The 18,110-nt window shown below is 43.2% G+C and overlaps 1 protein-coding gene and 1 long non-coding RNA gene across 2 annotated transcripts; one reads left to right on the top strand and one right to left on the bottom strand.

The window, feature by feature from the left end:
- Positions 1-52: 52 nt before the first annotated feature.
- LOC115191844 (uncharacterized) lies at positions 53-9,368 on the bottom strand. Its single transcript, XR_003877776.1, has 2 exons — positions 9,254-9,368; positions 53-463 (listed from the first exon to the last, which is right to left on the bottom strand). It is a non-coding gene; the product is annotated as an uncharacterized LOC115191844 (long non-coding RNA).
- Positions 9,260-17,879, top strand: LOC115191838 (beta-1,4-galactosyltransferase 1). Its single transcript, XM_029749797.1, has 6 exons — positions 9,260-9,730; positions 10,989-11,224; positions 15,135-15,322; positions 15,535-15,657; positions 16,030-16,134; positions 17,211-17,879. Exons 1-6 carry the CDS (start codon positions 9,346-9,348, stop codon positions 17,338-17,340), a joined length of 1,167 nt encoding a protein of 388 aa, XP_029605657.1. The 5' UTR covers positions 9,260-9,345; the 3' UTR covers positions 17,341-17,879.
- Positions 17,880-18,110: the final 231 nt, after the last annotated feature.

The following is an 18,110-nucleotide window of genomic DNA, read 5'->3' as shown; positions in this document are numbered from 1 at the left end:
AGTGTGGTGTTTGTGTAAAATGGGAGCCATAGGAAACTCCCATAGAATAAACTGAGGTCACTTTCTTTATTTTCCAATTAATTAATATCTGGTCATGATGATGTCATTTGTGTGGTGATGTCAGACCCCCTAGCAGCTCCCTTGCCTGACGACTCACCATTCACTTAATTCCGCTGCTCTATCGATCTCTCCATACATCAGTCTGAACCTGCTATCCTAGAAGTCCTTTGTGCTTACGTGAAAATGACCTGATTCGTGATTCGTGTAGGCCGGCTCTGGACCAACCCATCGGTTTCTGGGACCAATCAGAACCGGTTTGAATGTCGTCGGGGAGGGAGCATATCCCGTCTCAACGTGGAGAAGAAACGTTAATGGCTGTGGCGTTTGGCCGGAGCGATGTGGATTGGTAGCCAGTTAAGCACTTCCTCCCATGCTCATGATCGAAATGTCCATTCCGGTTTCCCTGTAAAGAGACAAATGTTCATGTCATACACTGATTTATTTGTTATGCCTTGTCGTATGAATAAAACATAACAATTTTAATTGAAAAAATCTCTAAGTTCTACAGTGAGTGCATTATATATGAGAATTATGTTCAATATGGTTGTATTGTACATATAGCTGGAATTCAATGAAACCTACTCTCATAGGAGGGAAATATACACAGTGTATGCCAAACATTAGAAACACCTTCCTAATATTGAGTTGCACTTACATTTTCTGTCTTGCCCATTCACCCTCTGAATGGCACACATACACAATCCATGTCTCAAGGCTTGAAAATCCTTCTTTAACCTGTCTCCTCCCCTTAATTTACACTGATTGAAGTGGATTAAATAAGGGATCATCAATAATGATCATAGCTTTCACCTGGATTCACCTGGTCAGTCTATGTCCTGGAAAGAGCAGGTGTTCTTATTGTTTTGTATACTCAGTGTAAAGTATCTGTCATTGAAGCACAGTATGTGTTTTTCCTTGCAATGCATGTTTGATTAAATTCAGCCCCTTAAATGTATTTCAGTGTTTTACTGGAGGCCCGAAGCATTGCTTCTGTAAACTGTGACACGCCCTCAGCTGTATAGTGACAACAAGTGTATGTAGTATTCTATTTTGGGGCTCCCGAGTGGCTTAGCGGTCTAAGGCACTGCATCTCAGTGCTAGAGGCGTCACTACAGACACCCTGGTTCAAATTCAGTATCACAACTGGCCCAACAGTAGGTTTATAGGTCTGCTGTTAGAACCAGTAAAGGCTGTTTTACCACTCTTGGGTAGCGGAATTACTTTGGCTTCCCTCAAGGCCTGAGGACAAAGACTTTCCTCTAGGCTCAGATTAAAGATATGACAGATAGGAGTGGCTATAGAGTCAGCTACCATCCTCAGTAACTTTCCATCTAAGTTGTCAATGCCAGGAGGTTATTATTATCGTTAACAATAATTTTTTCACCTCTCCCACACTAACTTTACAAAATTCAAAATTACACTGCTTTTCTTTCATTATTCGTTTTTTTATGCATGAATGTAATTGCCCACTTTGCCAATGAAATAATAATTAAAATAATTGCCAACATCAAATGGTTTTGTGTTGAATAAGCCATCCGATTCGATGAAAGATGGAGTTGAATTTGTCTTATGTTACATAATGCTGAGTTAGAAATGCATTCTGTAGAACAAGTATGATATTATTGCATGTCATATAGAATAGGGACTGATTGTGTCAGGCTCTACTGATTACATTTCTATTATGAATATTTCATCACACTGAATTCACAGAATAGGGTGAAGTTCCCTGTTGCCTCTAGATGCTGATATTGTGTTTTGTGTTTTTCCCCATTTGTCACGTCCTGACCAGCAGAGGGTGTTGTTGTGTAGTTTTGGTCAGGACGTGGCAGAGTATGTCTGTGTATGTGTGTTCTGGGTGTTGTATTTCTATGTGGGTCTGTGTGGCTCCCGATCAGGGACAGCTGGTTATCGTTGTTCCTGATTGGGAGTCATATAATTAGGAGTATGTTTGTCACTTGGGGTTGTGGGTGGTTGAGTTAACACTGCTATTCGTTTTGTTCGTAAGTAGCATGTCGTGAGTGTTTATTGTTTTCTGTGTATACTTTACTTAATTATATTAAAAGATGAGTATCCACATTCCGCATGCAGTTTGGTCTCTTCAACACGGCTTCAACATTTATGACACCATTAATGATTAAAGGGCAATTCCTCCACTTTTCAACCTCATGTTCATTGTCTCCAGCACCATACCAGGGTCTACATACAGTATGTGAAAACAGCACATTACTATGCTTTGTGGTAAAAAAGATATGAAGAATGTCTGAAAAAATGCTTCTCCGTGACATCACAATGTAGGATGAAAAGTATGAAAAATTGTGATTTTCAAAACCTTCTATGAATTATGAAGTCTTTATGGTTTTTAAAATTACATAAATTCTTCCAAATTCACAAAAAGTAACTTTAGCTTATGAAGATTCTCATACAACAAAACAAAAATGATCTCCTAAGCTCATTTACAACATTAACAATGTCTGGGTTTGGTGGATGCCAGGAGAATGCTACCTGTGCGAATGCATTGTGGCAACTGTAAAGTTTGGTGGAGGAGGAATAATGGTCTGGGGATTTTCATGGCTCAGGCCCCTTAGTTCCAGTGAAGGGAAATCTTAACGCTACAGCATACACTGACATTCTAGACGATTCTGTGCTTCCAACTTTGTGGTAACAGTTTGGAGAAGGCCTTTTCCTGTTTCAGCATGACAATGCCCCCATGCACAATGCCAGGTCCATACAGAAATGGTTTGTCGAGATCGGTGTGGAAGAACTTGACTGGCCTGCACAGAGCCTTGACCTCAACCCCATTGAAGACCTTTGGGATGATTTGGAACTGCGAGCCAGGCCTAATCGCCCAACATCAGTGCCTGACTTTACTAATGCCATTTTGGCTGAATGGAAGACAGCAATGTTTCAACATCTAGTGGTAAGCCTTCCCAGAATGAGATGTTCAACGAGCAGGTGTCCACATACTTTTGGTCATGCAGTGTAAATGTCAAAACAGTGCAAACTGGCTCTAACCAGAATAGAAAGAGGAGTGGGAGGCCCCGGTGCACATCTGAGCATGAGGACAGGTACATTAGAGTGTCTAGTTTGAGAAACAGATGCTTCACAAGTCCTCAACTGGCAGCTTCATTAAATAGTACCCGCCTCTTCACTGTTGACGTTGAGACTGGTGTTTTGCGGCTACTATTTAATGAAGCTGCCAGTTGAGGACTTGTGAGGCGTGTCACATCCTGACCACAGAGAGCTCTTATTTTCTATGGTAGAGTAGGTCAGGGCGTGACTGGGGTTTTTTCTAGTTATTATTTTCTATGTGGGGTTTATAATTAGTTTTTCTATGTTTGGGTGTTTGGTATGATTCCCAATTAGAGGCAGCTGGCTATCGTTGTCTCAAATTGGGGATCCTACTTAAGTAACATTTTTCCACCTGTGGGTTATGGGATATTGTTTTGAGTAGTGCACATTGCACCTCTGTAGTCACGGTTTGTTGTTCGTTTACTGTTTATTGTTGTTTGTTTTGCTAAGTTTCACTTTATAATAAATGATGTGGAACTCTACATTCGCTGCGCCTTGGTCCGATATACATTCCAGCGAACGTGACAAAATATCCCATCAATAAAGGACCAAGCAGCGTGTTCACCAGGTGAAGGAGTCCTGGACTTGGGAGGAGATCTTGGACGGTAAGGGATCCTGGACGTGGGAGGAGATCCAGGTCGGAAAGGATCGCCTTCCATGGGAGCAGACGGAGGCAGCGAGGGAGGAACAACGACGACACTGGGGTTCGCGACCACGAGGGAAGCCCCAAAAAGGTTTTTTGGGGGCGGGGGGGCACACGGGGTGGTTGGCGGAGCCAGGGTTTGAACCAGAGCCAACTCCGCGTACTCACCGTGGGGAGCGTGTGACCGGTCAGGCACCATGTTTTGCGATGATACGCACAGTGTCCCCAGTGCCCCTTCACAGCCCAGTGCGTCCTGTGCCAGCTCCCCACACTTGCCGTACGAGGGTGGTCATCTGTCCAGGACATGTTGTGCCAGCTCTACGCTCCAGACCTCTAGTGCGCCTCCAAGGTCCAGTACATCCTGCACCGGCTCTACGCGTTGTATCTCCAGTGCGCCTCCACAGCCCAGTGCGTCCTGTGCCAGCCCCCCGGACTTTCCGTGCTAGGGTGGTCATCTGTCCAGGACACATTGTGCCAGCTCTACGCTCCAGACCTCCAGTGCGCCTCCACAGCCCGGTACGCCCTGTGCCAGCTCCACGCACCAGGCCTCCAGCGACGGTCCCCAGTCCAGAGCTTCCGGTGACGGTTCCCAGTTCAGAGCTTCCGGCGACGGTTCCCAGTCCGGAGCTTCCGGCGACGGTTCCCAGTCCGGAGCTTCCGGCGACGGTTCCCAGTCCGGAGCTTCCGGCGACGGTTCCCAGTCCGGAGCTTCCGGCGACGGTTCCCAGTCCGGAACCTCCAATGACGGTCCACAGTCCGGAACCTCCAACGACGGTCCACAGTCCGGAACCTCCAACGACGGTCCACAGTCCGGAACCTCCAACGACGGTCCACAGTCCGGAACCTCCTGTGATGGTCCACAGTCCGGAACCTCCAGCTCCATGGCCGGAGCCTTCCCTGCGCCGATGCCCAGTCCAGGCACAGTGTCCAGTCCTGCTCCATGGCAGGAGCATTCCTCTGCACCGATGACCAGGCCAGGTCCGGTGTCCAGTCCTGCTCCACGGCAGGAGCCTTCCTCGGCATCCAGGCCCAGTCCAGGCACAGCGTTCAGCCTTGGTCCATGGCTGGATCCGCAGGATGAGCGGGTTCTTCGGCCCGCACCAGAGCCGCTACCGACACTAGACACCCCCCCCTAACCCTCCCTTTTTGTTTCAGATTCTGCGGTCAGAGTCCGCAACTTTTGGGGGGTACTGTCACGTGCTGACCATAGAGAGCTCTTTGGTAGAGTAGGTCAGGGCGTGACTGGGGGTTTTTCTAGTTATTATTTTCTATGTGGGGTTGTAGTTTAGTTTTTCTATGTTTGGGTGTTTGGTATGATTCCCAATTAGAGGCAGCTGGCTATCGTTGTCTCTAATTGGGGATCATACTTAAGTAGAATTTTTTTCCACCTGTGGGTTATGGGATATTATTTTGAGTAGTGCACGTTGCACCTCTGTAGTCACGGTTTGTTGTTCGTTTATTGTTTGTTTTGCTTAGTTTCACTTTATAATAAATTATGTGGAACTCTACATTCGCTGCGCCTTGGTCCGATATTCATTCCAGCAAACGTGACAAGGCGTCTGTTTGTGCTGTTCTGTGAACGGAGTAGTACACTGCGTTGTACGATATCTTAAATTTCTTGGAAATATCTCACATGGAATAGCCTTCATTTTTCAGTTTCAGAAGAAAGTTATTTGTTTCTGGCCATTTTGAGCCTGTAATTGAATCCACAAATGCTGATGCTCCAGATACTCAACTAGTCTAAAGAAGGACAGTTTTATTGCTTCTTTAATCAGAACAACAGTTTCAGCTGTGCTAACATAATTGCAAAAGGGTTTTCTAATCAATTAGCCTTTTAAAATGATTAACTTGGATTAGCTAACACAACGTGCCATTGGAACACAGGAGTGAGGGTTGCTGATAATGGGCCTCTGTATGGATATGTAGATATTCCATAAAAAATCTGCTGTTTCCAGCAACAATAGTCATTTACAACATTAACAATGTCTAAACAGTTTGATGTTATTTTAATGGACAAAAAATGTGGTTTTCTTTCAAGAACAAGGGCATTTCTAAGTGACCCCAAACTTTTGAACGGTAGTGTATGTGAGAATGCTGTTCATTGCCTACAGCTCAGCGTTCAACACCATAGTGCCCGCAAAGCTCATCACTAAGCTAAGGACCCTGGGACTAAACACCTCCCTCAGCAACTGGATCCTGGACTTCCTGACAGGCCGCCCCCAGGTGGTAAGGGTAAGTAACAACACATCTGCCACGCTGATCCTCAACATTGGGTCCCCTCAGGGGTGCGTGCTTAGTCCCCTCCTGTACTCCCTGTTCACCCACGACTGCGTGGCCAAGCACGACTCCAACACCATCCTTAAGTTTGCTGACGACACCAGTGGTAGGCCTGATCACCGACAACGATGAGACAGCCTATAGGGAGGAGGTCAGAGACCTGACAGTGTGGTGCCAGGACAACAACCTCTCTCTCTATGTGAGCAAGACAACGAGCTGATCGTGGACTATAGGAAAAGGAGGGCCGAACAGACCCCCATTAACAAGTGGAGCGAGTTTCAAGTTCCTTGGTGTCCACATCACCAACAAACTATCATGGTCCAAACACACCAAGAAAGTTGTGAAGAGGGCACAACAACACCTTTTACCCCTCAGGAGACTGAAAAGGTTTGGCATGGGTCCCCAGATCCTCAAAACCTTCTACAGCTGCACCATTGAGAGCATCCTGACTGGTTGCATCACCACCTGGTATGGCAACTGCTTGGCTTCTCCGCTGTGCAATCCGGTTTTCGAGCTGGTCACGGGTGCACCTCAGCCACACTCAAGGTACTAAATGATATCATAACCGCCATTGATAAAAGACAGTACTGTGCAGCCATCTTCATCGACCTGGCCAAGGCTTTCGACGCTGTCAATCACTGTATTCTTATCGGCAGACTCAACAGCCTTGGTTTCTCAAATGACTGCCTTGCTTGGTTCACCAACTACTTCTCAGACAGAATTCAGTGTGTCAAATCGGAGGGCCTGTTGTCTGGACCTCTGGCAGTCTCTATGGGTGTACCACAGGGTTCAATTCTCGGGCCGACTCCTTTCTCTTTATATATCAACGATGTTGCTCTTGCTGCAGGTGATTCCCTGATCCACATCTACGCAGACACCATTCTGTATTCATCTGGCCCTTCTTTGGACACTGTGTTAACTAACCTCCAAGCAAGCTTCAATGCCATACAACACTCCATCCGTGGCCTCCAACTGCTTTTAAACACTAGTAAAACCAAATGTATGCTTTTTAACCGTTCGCTGCCCGCACCCGCCCGCCCGACTAGCATCACTACTCTGGACGGTTCTGACTTAGAATATGTGGACAACTACAAATACCTAGGTGTCTGGCTAGACTGTAAACTCTCCTTCCAGACTCATATTAAACATCTCCAATCCAAAATTACTAGAATCGGCTTCCTATTTCGCAACAAAGCCTCCTTCACTCATGCCGCCAAACATACCCTCGTAAAACTGACTATCCTACCGATCCTCGACTTCGGCGATGTCATTTACAAAATAGCTTCCAATACTCTGCATCCAGTTTTCTGAGTAGTCTATCACAGTGCCATCCGTTTTGTCACCAAAGCCCCATATACCACCCACCACTGCGACCTGTATGCTCTAGTCGGCTGGCCCTTGCTCCATATTCGTCGCCAGACCCACTGGCTCCAGGTCATCTATAAGTCTATGCTAGGTAAAGCTCCTCCTTATCTCAGCTCACTGGTCACGATGACAACACCCACCCGTAGCACGCGCTCCAGCAGGTATATCTCACTGGTCATCCCCAAAGCCAACATCTCCTTTGGCCGCCTTTCCTTCCAGTTCTCTGCTGCCAATGACTGGAACGAATTGCAAAAATTGCATGAAGCTGGAGACTTATATTTCCCTCACTAACTTTAAACATCAGCTATCTGAGCAGCTAACTGACCGCTGCAGCTGTACATAGCCCATCTGTAGATAGCCCACCCAATCTACCTACCTCATCCCCATATTGTTTTTATTTACTTTTCTGCTCTTTTGCACACCAGTATTTCTACTTGCACATCACCATCTGCTCATCTATCACTCCAGTGTTAATTTGCTAAATTGTAATTACTTCGCTACTATGGCCTAATTATTGCCTTACTTCCTCACGCCATTTGCACACACTGTATATAGACTTTCTTTTTTTATATTGTGTTATTAACTGTACGCTTGTTTATTCCATGTGTAACTCTGTGTTGTTGTTTGTGTCACACTGCTTTGCTTTATCTTGGCCAGGTCGCAGTTGTAAATGAGAACTTGTTCTCAACTAGCCTACCTGGTTAAATAAAGTAGAAATAAAATAAAACATTTAAATCTGACAGTAAGGCAGAGGGTAGTGCGTACGGCCCAGTACATCACTGCGGCCAAGCTTCCTGATTTCCAGGACATATATACTAGGTGGTGTCAGAGGAAGGCCCAAAAAATGGTCAAAAACTCCAGTCTCCCAAGTCATAGACTGTTCTCTCTGCTACTGCATGGCAAGCAGTACCAGAGCGCCAAGTCTATGACCAAAAGGCTCCTTAACAGCTTCTACCCTCAAGCCATGAGACTGCTGAACAACTAATCAAATGACCAACTGGACTATTTACATTGACCCTTTGTTTTTACACTGCTGCTACTCGCTGTTTATCTATGCATAGTCACTTTACAAATTACCTCGACTAACCTGTACCCCAGCACAGTGACTCAGTACTGGTACCTGCTGTTTATAGCCTCGTTATTGTTATGTACATTTATTGTGTTACTTTTTGATTGATTCGATTTTTTAAAACTTATTTCGTAAATATTTTATTAACTCTATTTCTTGAACTGCATTGTTGGTTAAGGGCTTGTAAGTAAGCATTTCACGGTAAGCTCTGTTGTGTTCGGCACATGTGACAAATGTAATTAGATGTGATTTGATATATAAACCCTTCTCATAAAATATTATAAAGGATTACACATGCTTAGAACAAGAAATAAAGGAGTGTATACGTCGCTTATGCTGGTATTGATTTTAATGTTGTATTAAATCCAATTATTTTCAAATGTAGGCCTATAACGTCAGAGAAACAAGTAGCCTAGCCCTGGCCTTTAGGCTAAAACGTTTTCTGGGGACAAATTGCCTACCTCACAGGCATCTGGTCCCTCTCCTAGAGTAAATTCAAACAAATCTCAACCTAGGGACTTGCAAATTAATAAAGACTACGTAATGAGTATATTTTGGACATTTTACTGAATAGTTTGCTAGTGCAGTTCCCTAGTAGGCTAGGATTTCCTAGCCGTGGCTTTTATTATAGAGGAAGCCACAGGTCCACAAGATGTCATATTACTGCCATAAAGTGTAGTACAGAGTGAATTCACTGTCGGGAGCCTACGACAACTGATGGTCACAGTCAGCATGCAACCACCACACAGTAGAGGAAAAAATGATCTTACCTTGTTTTTTTTATCTTTAAACTATACAGATTTTTGCAAAAAATAAAGAGTATTTGTAAATTGCTTTTTTAATACCGTCGGTGAGTAAACGGATGTGTTTCGGTTCGGCATATGACAACCGCATAATGCTCGACTCATCTCTCAATTGTAGGCTGCGGAGGAGAGGCTGCACCTTGGTTGTAGTTTTAGGTGTTATTAATCTCTTAGTTGCTTTATTTTATTTCATGGGTTACTCGATTGGGTTGTCACCAAACCAACAAATACAGACACAGACGCGAATTGAAACGGATTTTATTACCGTGACACATTCACCGGAAGACATTGGACATCGCGACCTTAATAACAGCGTTGTAACAATGCAAACTCCGAAGCTTCACGACATACATTTACCCAATACAACTACTACAACAACTACTAACACTACTACAACTTCGTGGAAAAAGTTAGAAAAATGTCCTGATCCGTCTCCACATCTTGGTAAGTAGCCTATGATTTGATCAATTCATTTTAATGCAAGGGCTGGTATTTAATCAAACATGCACAGCAGAAACATCACATTATACTGCATTATACATGTAACTGTTATAAACATGTAAGAGGAGTGTTTATAACACATTATTAGGCTATTTCTATGCAGATTTTCTTTCTCTCAAATTCTTCTGCCATGCACATATTGACTGTATTTTTTCCCCTAATCTAACATGAAACCTAAATCCAGATAGTTTGGCCTCCCATGGAAATACATTCAAACTTTTTATATTAAATCGAACTGTTTTGCCAAATAACAGGTAAATAAACATGCTGCATAACCTTGAAATATATATAATTATCAGCTGTTGAGCATGAAAAACCCAGCAGCGTTGCAGTTCTTGACACAAACCGGTGAGTCTGGCACCTACTAGCATACCCCATTCAAAGCCAGATAAATGTTTTTTCTTGTCCATTCACCCCCTGAATGGCACACATACACAATTTATGTCTCAATTGTCTCAAGGCTTAAAAATCCTTCTTTAACCTGTCTCCTCCCCTTCATCTACACTGATTGAAGTGGATTTAACAAGTGACATCAATAAGGGATCATAGCTTTCACCTGGATTCACCTTGTCAGTCTATGTCATAGAAAGAACAGGTGTTCTTAATGTTTTGTTTACTGGCACAGTTGCATCAAACATTGTATTATGTAGTTATACATAGATTATGTAGTTGTGTATCTCATATTAGGCCTACATTTCCTTCCTTTAACTGAAAGTCGATACGAGGAAAGATCTCTCGATTTATTTCATGTTAAGCCGAGCTGCATTGTGAAGTTTGCTCCCTGCTGCTGAAAATAACTATATGTTCTGTGTTCAGCTCAATCATGGCTCGGGGAAAATACTTTCAGCAGCGTAGACCATCTTTTTTTTTTTGGGGGGGGACGAGATAACACATATTTCCTCTTAACCCCTGAACTGCCTGTTGCAAAGAGACAAGCATGAGATATCCGTTAAGTCAGCATCATTTCCTGTGGGTATGAGTGTGTCTGCATGCGTGCGTATGCGTGTGTGCGTGTGTGCATGCGTGTGAGTGTTCAATTTTGTTTTACATGAGGTCAAAGGCTGCAAACTTTGAACAAAGAGAGAGAGATAGAGATGGAGGCATGAAGGCAGCAAGTGAAAAGGAAGTGAATGTGGTAGAGGAACAGGAAGAGGTGTGTGAGAGTTTGTGACCCAACAGATCTGTTTCTCCCGACCTGCAGTTGGGCCTCTCAGGATTGAGTTCTCTACGCCTGTCAGCTTGGACACAGTGAGGAAGGAGAACCCAGGTCTGCAGGAAGGAGGTCGCTACAAACCACATGACTGCGTCGCCCTCCAGAAGGTTGCTCTCATCATCCCCTTCCGCCTTCGTGACGAGCACCTCAAGTTCTGGCTCTACTACCTCCATCCCATCCTTCAGCGCCAACAGCTGGACTATGGCGTCTACGTCGTCAATCAGGTGAAGCCAGAGCAACCAATCTAATCTCTGTGTATAAGACTGGTTTCATCTATTCACTGAACTAGCCTTTCAGAGTCTGTCTGAACAAAGAAAACCGCTCAGTTGTGCGACATTTGTTTATTCATGCCTGAAGGTTTCCACACACCCCGCCCCCTCGTTGTAGATAACAGGAAGAATGTTAACGTGTGTCGCAACATCCCGCCTGACAGTTACAAATCAGGGTCTTTAAACCGAGGCTGAATCTCAGTAGCCTGTCCTCCATTCCTTGTGTCCTCTCCTGCCGTCCTTCACCCTCGCTTCCTACAGAAAAGCGAGATGTACGTAAATGTACGGAACTACGAAATGATAGATTTGTAAGAAATGCGACGTTTGTGAGAAGCCTAAGAGAGCTCTGAGAGAGACACTGAGAGAGACACTGAAACAGGAGATATACAGACAGACAAAGCTTGCACTTTCAGCTGTTTCTCCGAGAGCAGTTGTTAGAGGGTGGACCGTGGTGGCTGTTATTGCCCCAGGCCCAGCCTGAACCTCAGCCCCAGCTTAGCCCTAGCCCCAGTCCATCTCCCCAGCCCCCCAGCTCCCCAGCCGCCCAGCCCCCTAGCTATCCAGCCCCAGCTCCCCAGCTCCACACAAGCCCAAGCTTGTACTTTAAACACAAACATGGTTCAGCTGTCAGTTGAAGTTTATACTCACTATCTGTAGGCCACCAGCTGTCCTGCTGTGTTTCTCACAAATAATCAGAGGGCACAGCCAAGCCACCATGATGAACAAATGGAAACCTTCTTATAAACAAACGGTTTGCAACATGGAGTGTCTCTATCAAGTAACCCTGATGCCTGATGTGATGTCATCAAGTATGAGTTTATTCTAAAGCACCTTGTATTGTTTTAAAGGACAACATGTCTTAGACGCTGTCTATTTCCTGATTGTGTGGTAAAGCAGGTCCATGTATTCCTGTTTGATGGTTTCTCCAATGGGCAAACGTTTGTTAGTTTAAGTCAACAGATTTAGTGATCGTTAAAGGGTTTCAGACACAGGTGCGTCTTGCTCTCTTTGTGAACAGTTTATTTTCTTGTAAACAGATTAGAAACCAGATATGGCAGAATGAGAGCCCATCCTACAACACTAGAAGAGAAAAGGGTCAATGGCTCACACGGGGATCCATTCTCACCAGCTGAAGTTGTTTGACTGCATACCGCTGACAGCTTCTCTCTTTTTTATTCTCCTCTCTTTCCTCCACACCTTTCCTCCTTTCCACCCCATCCATCATCTCAATGAACTCTGCCTTTCCTAACCTTTCCACCCCATCCATCACCTCAATGAACTCTGCCTTTCCTAACCTGTAATGATAAAGAGACAGAGGATTCCTTATTTTTTCTTCCATAGGTTTAAAAAAAGGGGGGAAAAGTACAATTAAAGGGGCAATCCACAGTTGAAACAATAACAAAGCGGACTCCCTGCCTTTGTTTTGGTAAAAAAAAAAAAAGGCCCTGGAGAAATGTAACGACTCTTAAAATCATAGATGGAGATATTGATGCAAAGACTGACCATCCAAGATATCAACATTATAGTTTTAAGCATATTTTCAGGCTATACATTTACAATGTTTACAAACATTGGAGTATAACCAGCTTATATTTTGGGTTCTGATGGGGTATGAAAGTTGAACAAAGCTCAAAGTCATTTAGAAGCTATATTCTTCAAGAATCAATGCGTATCTATCATTCATTTATAAGTCCAAAATTGGATGTAGTAACCACAGATTTCATCTTTTAAAGCATGATTCTCATGAAAATGGTCAGGTACAGTAGTTTTCAGGATGTAGCAGGTATCTCTAATTACGAAGATCAAACAAAGGCAAATGATTAAAGCAATTGTACATGAGAGGGTGTGCTTTTTTTAGCACGGCTGTTGCAGCGGTCAAGGTACGAGGCGGATCCTTGTGCCGTAGATCAGCGCAGACGTGTTAAACAAAAGTTGTTTCACACAAACCTTGAGTGAACAATTGCTTTTCTACAACGGGTTACCAATTAAATAAAACACTTGATTTTGATAAATGTATTCATAGGCTATTATTTCATCCCACGACGAAAAATATAGGCCTAGTCCTGACACAAAGCTATGGTTTCTAGCCAAGCCGGCTGGTCGTTCATTCTATCGTTTAGGTTGCCAGAGCCGTGACCCAGTCGTGAAGTCTATTTGTTTTATATCTATGAACGCGACCAAGTCGTTCGGTCTAAATGTTCACGGTAACGCTCTTGTCCCTTGCTTGCTAGTTAGCCAACTACGGCTAACACAGTCACGTCAAACACGTCTCAGAATAACAGCAAAGTAGCTGTATTTGCGTTTGTTTAAGTTGTTTTTTTATTGACATTTATGTGGATACATCCATAACAATAAGCTAATGATGCACGATTTCGCCTGGCATATAACATGTGCTCTCTCGTCAGGACACTGTTCAGAGGAGCTAGCCCAAAACACAACACAATCACTTCAAACTGAAGCTGGGAAGACCGCAAGCTAGCTGCATTTCATTTAGTTTGATTCATGATTTGGACGGGTTGAGAAAATATGTTTGTCTCGTCCTGACACGATAATCCTCATTGGGACAGTGAGAAAGAGATAGAATTGCAATATTGGAACAATGTTGCAAATGTCGGAGAGACGGATGGCAACGTATGTACAGTGCAAACCAAAAGTAATGCCTCGATCAGACCAACAGTTTGATTGCGTTTTGGTTAATTTATCCAACATATGCGTAGACTTGACAGAAATAGTAGCAAAAGGTGAATGTTTAACTTTTATTGCACACATCCAGTAACAATTTTGGAAGCCCGGGAGATAATGTCAAGATGTTTCTTATAGTGGAAATCAAGTTAATGAATTGCTTGGCTGGGCTGATGGGACAGTGGAGGCGCAATCATTTCTCTGATGGAACAGAAAACAAGACTCCAATTTTTGCGTTATAGGCTTACCCGTGCTAAACGGGTTATTTAGTATGGCTTAGACCGCGTCTCAACCAATCACAAAGCTTGTTTTGTCCAACCTGTTATAGAATTTTAACAGTAGATTTTTTTATTTTTATAATCAAATTCAATATTATTTCATTTTTGTGGTGTATTTGGGTGACAGAATCACCACTTAGTACCAAACTGTCAGCTGATGACTGCCACGCATTGATAGTGAACAGTAGCCTACTCCTATGAAGATGACATTGACAGTGTAGAGGAAAGAAGTGTGTCCTTACTTCTACAGGTGCTTCCTGTTCTTTTGACAACTTAGGCAGCACTTGAAACCAAAATAACAGCTAACTTTTTTTCTCTCTCTCTCTCTCTCTCTCTCTCTCTCTCTCCCTCTCTCTCTCTGTCTCCCCCTTTCCCCCTCTCTCTCTGTCTCTCTCTCTCTCTATGTCTCTTGTCTCTCTCTCTTTCTCTCTGTCTTTCTCTTTCCCTCTCTCTCTGTTTCTCACTCGGACATACTAATAACTACTATTAACTCTGTTTCCACTCTCCTAGCACTGCATGTCTGCAACCAATCACATCTCAGCTAAAGTATGGTTGGGTTCTTCCAATGCTCGGTGGCTTTCTTCTCTTTCTGCTTTCTTCTTCTGAGGTAACCAAGAACTCTATGGTTCTCTAACACGCCGCTGCTTATATTCTGACACATTTCTTAAAGGGAAGTCCCTTGGTTTTTCTATTTAGTGTACTGCATGATGGTTATGAAAATATTGTTTACTTTCCTCATGCTAAATGACAAAAATGTGCATATACCAGAACTTTAAAAAAAATGTTTTACACTTTTCGATGAATTAAACATTTTCTATGGACAAACTTTATTCAATTATATGTGAATATTTGGCAAATAATTTAGCATACCCATGTTTTGAAAATGACTGTAACTTCTTCATTAGGATGGAGACAACACGTTCAACAGGGCCAAGCTGATGAACATTGGCTATGCTGAGGCCCTGAAAGAGTATGACTACGACTGCTTTGTGTTCAGTGACGTGGACCTCATCCCCATGGATGACCGCAACACCTACAAATGCTTCAGCCAGCCCAGACATATGTCTGTCTCCATGGACAAGTTTGGATTCAAGTACGGCGCAAAACTCAACCGACAACTTCTTTCTAATGCATCATCATTATTTTGATTCATTGGGACTCTCCCTCTTCCTCAGTTCATACCATGAGTGCATAGCTAGAAGAGTAGTAAACAAGTATATCTATTTATGCTTAGCCTACCCTTTTCATTACTTGGCTCTTTGTATGGGCCAGATGAGAAATATTTTGTCTTCGTCTCCTCCATAGGTTGCCCTATAACCAGTACTTTGGCGGTGTCTCGGCGTTAAGTAAGGAGCAGTTCCTGAAAATCAACGGCTTTCCCAACAACTACTGGGGCTGGGGTGGTGAAGATGATGACATTTTCAACAGGCAAGACAGTGCATTCCAATCCAAACAGATTTTTTACAGCATTACAGATGAGCCTATATTAAAGTCAGACATGGCAATGGGACATCATCACTTTCTGATGTTAGCGATGTATTGTATAATGTTCATGCAAAACACAATATATCCACCAGGGTGTTAGGGTCGGTCAATTCAGGAAGTAAACTGAAATGGCAATTATTTTTTCAATGATTTTTCAATCAACTGAAAAGGAGAAGCTATTTACTTAAAAAGTTGTGCCATTTTTTACTCGGATCACTTCCTGAATTGAATTAGAATTGACCCCAACCCTGAATTCCACAGTATTTCCAACTTGTATGCAAAGTCCATTATAATAATAAATTCTGACTTCCACAGGGTGAGCTCTAGAGGAATGTCCATCTCTCGTCCAGATAGCGAGATCGGAAAATGCCGGATGATCCGTCACGAAAGAGACAAACTGAACGACCCAAATCCTCAGAGGTAAAGCTTTTGATTAGAACAACCACATTCACCAGGTTCCCCACAAATCAAATCAAATCAAAGTTTATTTGTCACGTACGCCGAATACAACAGGTATTACAGTGAAATACCTTACAGTGAAATGCTTACTTACAGGCTCTAACCAATTGTGCAAAAAAGGTATTAGGTGAACAATAGGTAAAGAAATAAAAACAGCAGTAAAAAGACAGGCTATATACAGTAGCGAGGCTATAAAAGTATCGAGGCTACATACAGACACCGGTTAGTCAGGCTGATTGAGGTAGTATGTACATGTAGATATGGTTAAAGTGACTATGCATATATGATGAACAGAGAGTAGCAGTAGTGTAAAAGAGGGGTTGGCGGGTGGTGGGACAATGCAGATAGTCCGGTTAGCCAATGTGCGGGAGCAGTGGTTGGTCGGCCCAATTGAGGTAGTATGTACATGAATGTATAGTTAAAGTGACTATGCATATATGATAAACAGAGATTAGCAGCAGCGTAAAAACAGGGGTTGGGGGGGGGGGCACAATGCAAATAGTCCGGGTAGCCATTTGATTACCCGAGTCTTATGGCTTGGGGGTAAAAACTGTTGAGATGCCTTTTTGTCCTAGACTTGGCACTCTGGTACCGCTTGCCATGCGGTAGTAGAGAGAACAGTCTATGACTGGGGTCGCTGGGGTCTTTGACAATTTTTAGGGCCTTTCTCACCGCCTGGTGTAGAGGTCCTGGATGGCAGGCAGCTAAGCCCCAGTGATGTACTGGGCCGTACGCACTACCCTCTGTAGTGCCTTGCGGTCAAAGGCCGAGCAATTGCCGTACCAGGCAGTGATGCAACCTGTCAGGATGCTCTCGATGTTGCAGCTGTAGAACCTTTTGAGGATCTCAGAGGTTGTATCTTTAAAAGAAGAATTTACTTAGTTTTTATTTATTCATGATAGTATCAGCATTGATACTCTGCCATCACAGCCAAGAAAATATTGGCTATTGTATGGCCCCAGAATTGACATATCAGTGCATCCTGAATATCTTCATATGAGGATAGTATACTGATAGTCGTTTCCTTTGCATCGCAGGTTTGACAGAATACAACGCACGAGACTGACGATGAATACCGATGGTATAAACTCTCTCAAGTACGAAGTCGTCAAAGTGGAAAAGGATCCTCTGTTCACGAAAATCACAGTAGATGTGGGGAAACCTTAGTGAAAGTGGATAAATGTGAGGAGTTATTTTGCACATCACTTTATCACAAGGTGGCGGGCAGAGAAAGCACGGCAGAACCATGGAATACAATACTGAGAATGCTTTGAATTCTCCGGAACACGGCCATTTATTGTGGAAACAAATGGACAGCACTTGGATGAATAGGATGGCACAACAAGACCTTATAAATATCAGAGTGGATCAAAATGTTTGGTCAACATGTTTGACTTCTAATGGCAGTACCAAAAAGTTATTTTGTTCATAATTTGTAATGAGTTGCCTGTGTGTAATTTTGTAAGGGAGAACTACTTTATTTAAATGTGAATATAAGTTTAATAAATATGTATATAGTTAATACATATTTTATACATTGTTTCTTCTTGCATTTTCGGCAGAGATATTTGAGATGATTATGGTTTAATATATTTTGCAAAAATGTTTACCATGTTTGAAACTGTGTGAAAGGTAATAAGCCCGATCTACAGCAACTGTTGGTTTGGTTACTTATACATGTTTCCAAAAACATCAGTTGATACACACTTGTTTGCTGTATTCTGTACTTTCACTACCTGTGACATGATCACTTCCATGCTTCTTTACATTCAAAACCTATTCAGTACCTGTTACATGAATGATCACTTCCTTGTTTCTGCAATGAGGATACAAATCAGTCAGGAACAAACATATGACCTACCATCACAATGGTGTAGTATATAGGTATGGTCAGTCTCAGTCCCCACCCACTTGGCTTATCTTAAATGTGTAGAAAT

Source organism: Salmo trutta, chromosome 4 (genome assembly GCF_901001165.1).
Source record: "Salmo trutta chromosome 4, fSalTru1.1, whole genome shotgun sequence".
In the NCBI taxonomy this organism is placed as follows: domain Eukaryota; kingdom Metazoa; phylum Chordata; class Actinopteri; order Salmoniformes; family Salmonidae; genus Salmo; species Salmo trutta.
The sequence above is the reverse complement of the archived record's forward strand: the minus strand, read 5'-3'. Positions and strand labels throughout refer to the sequence as shown.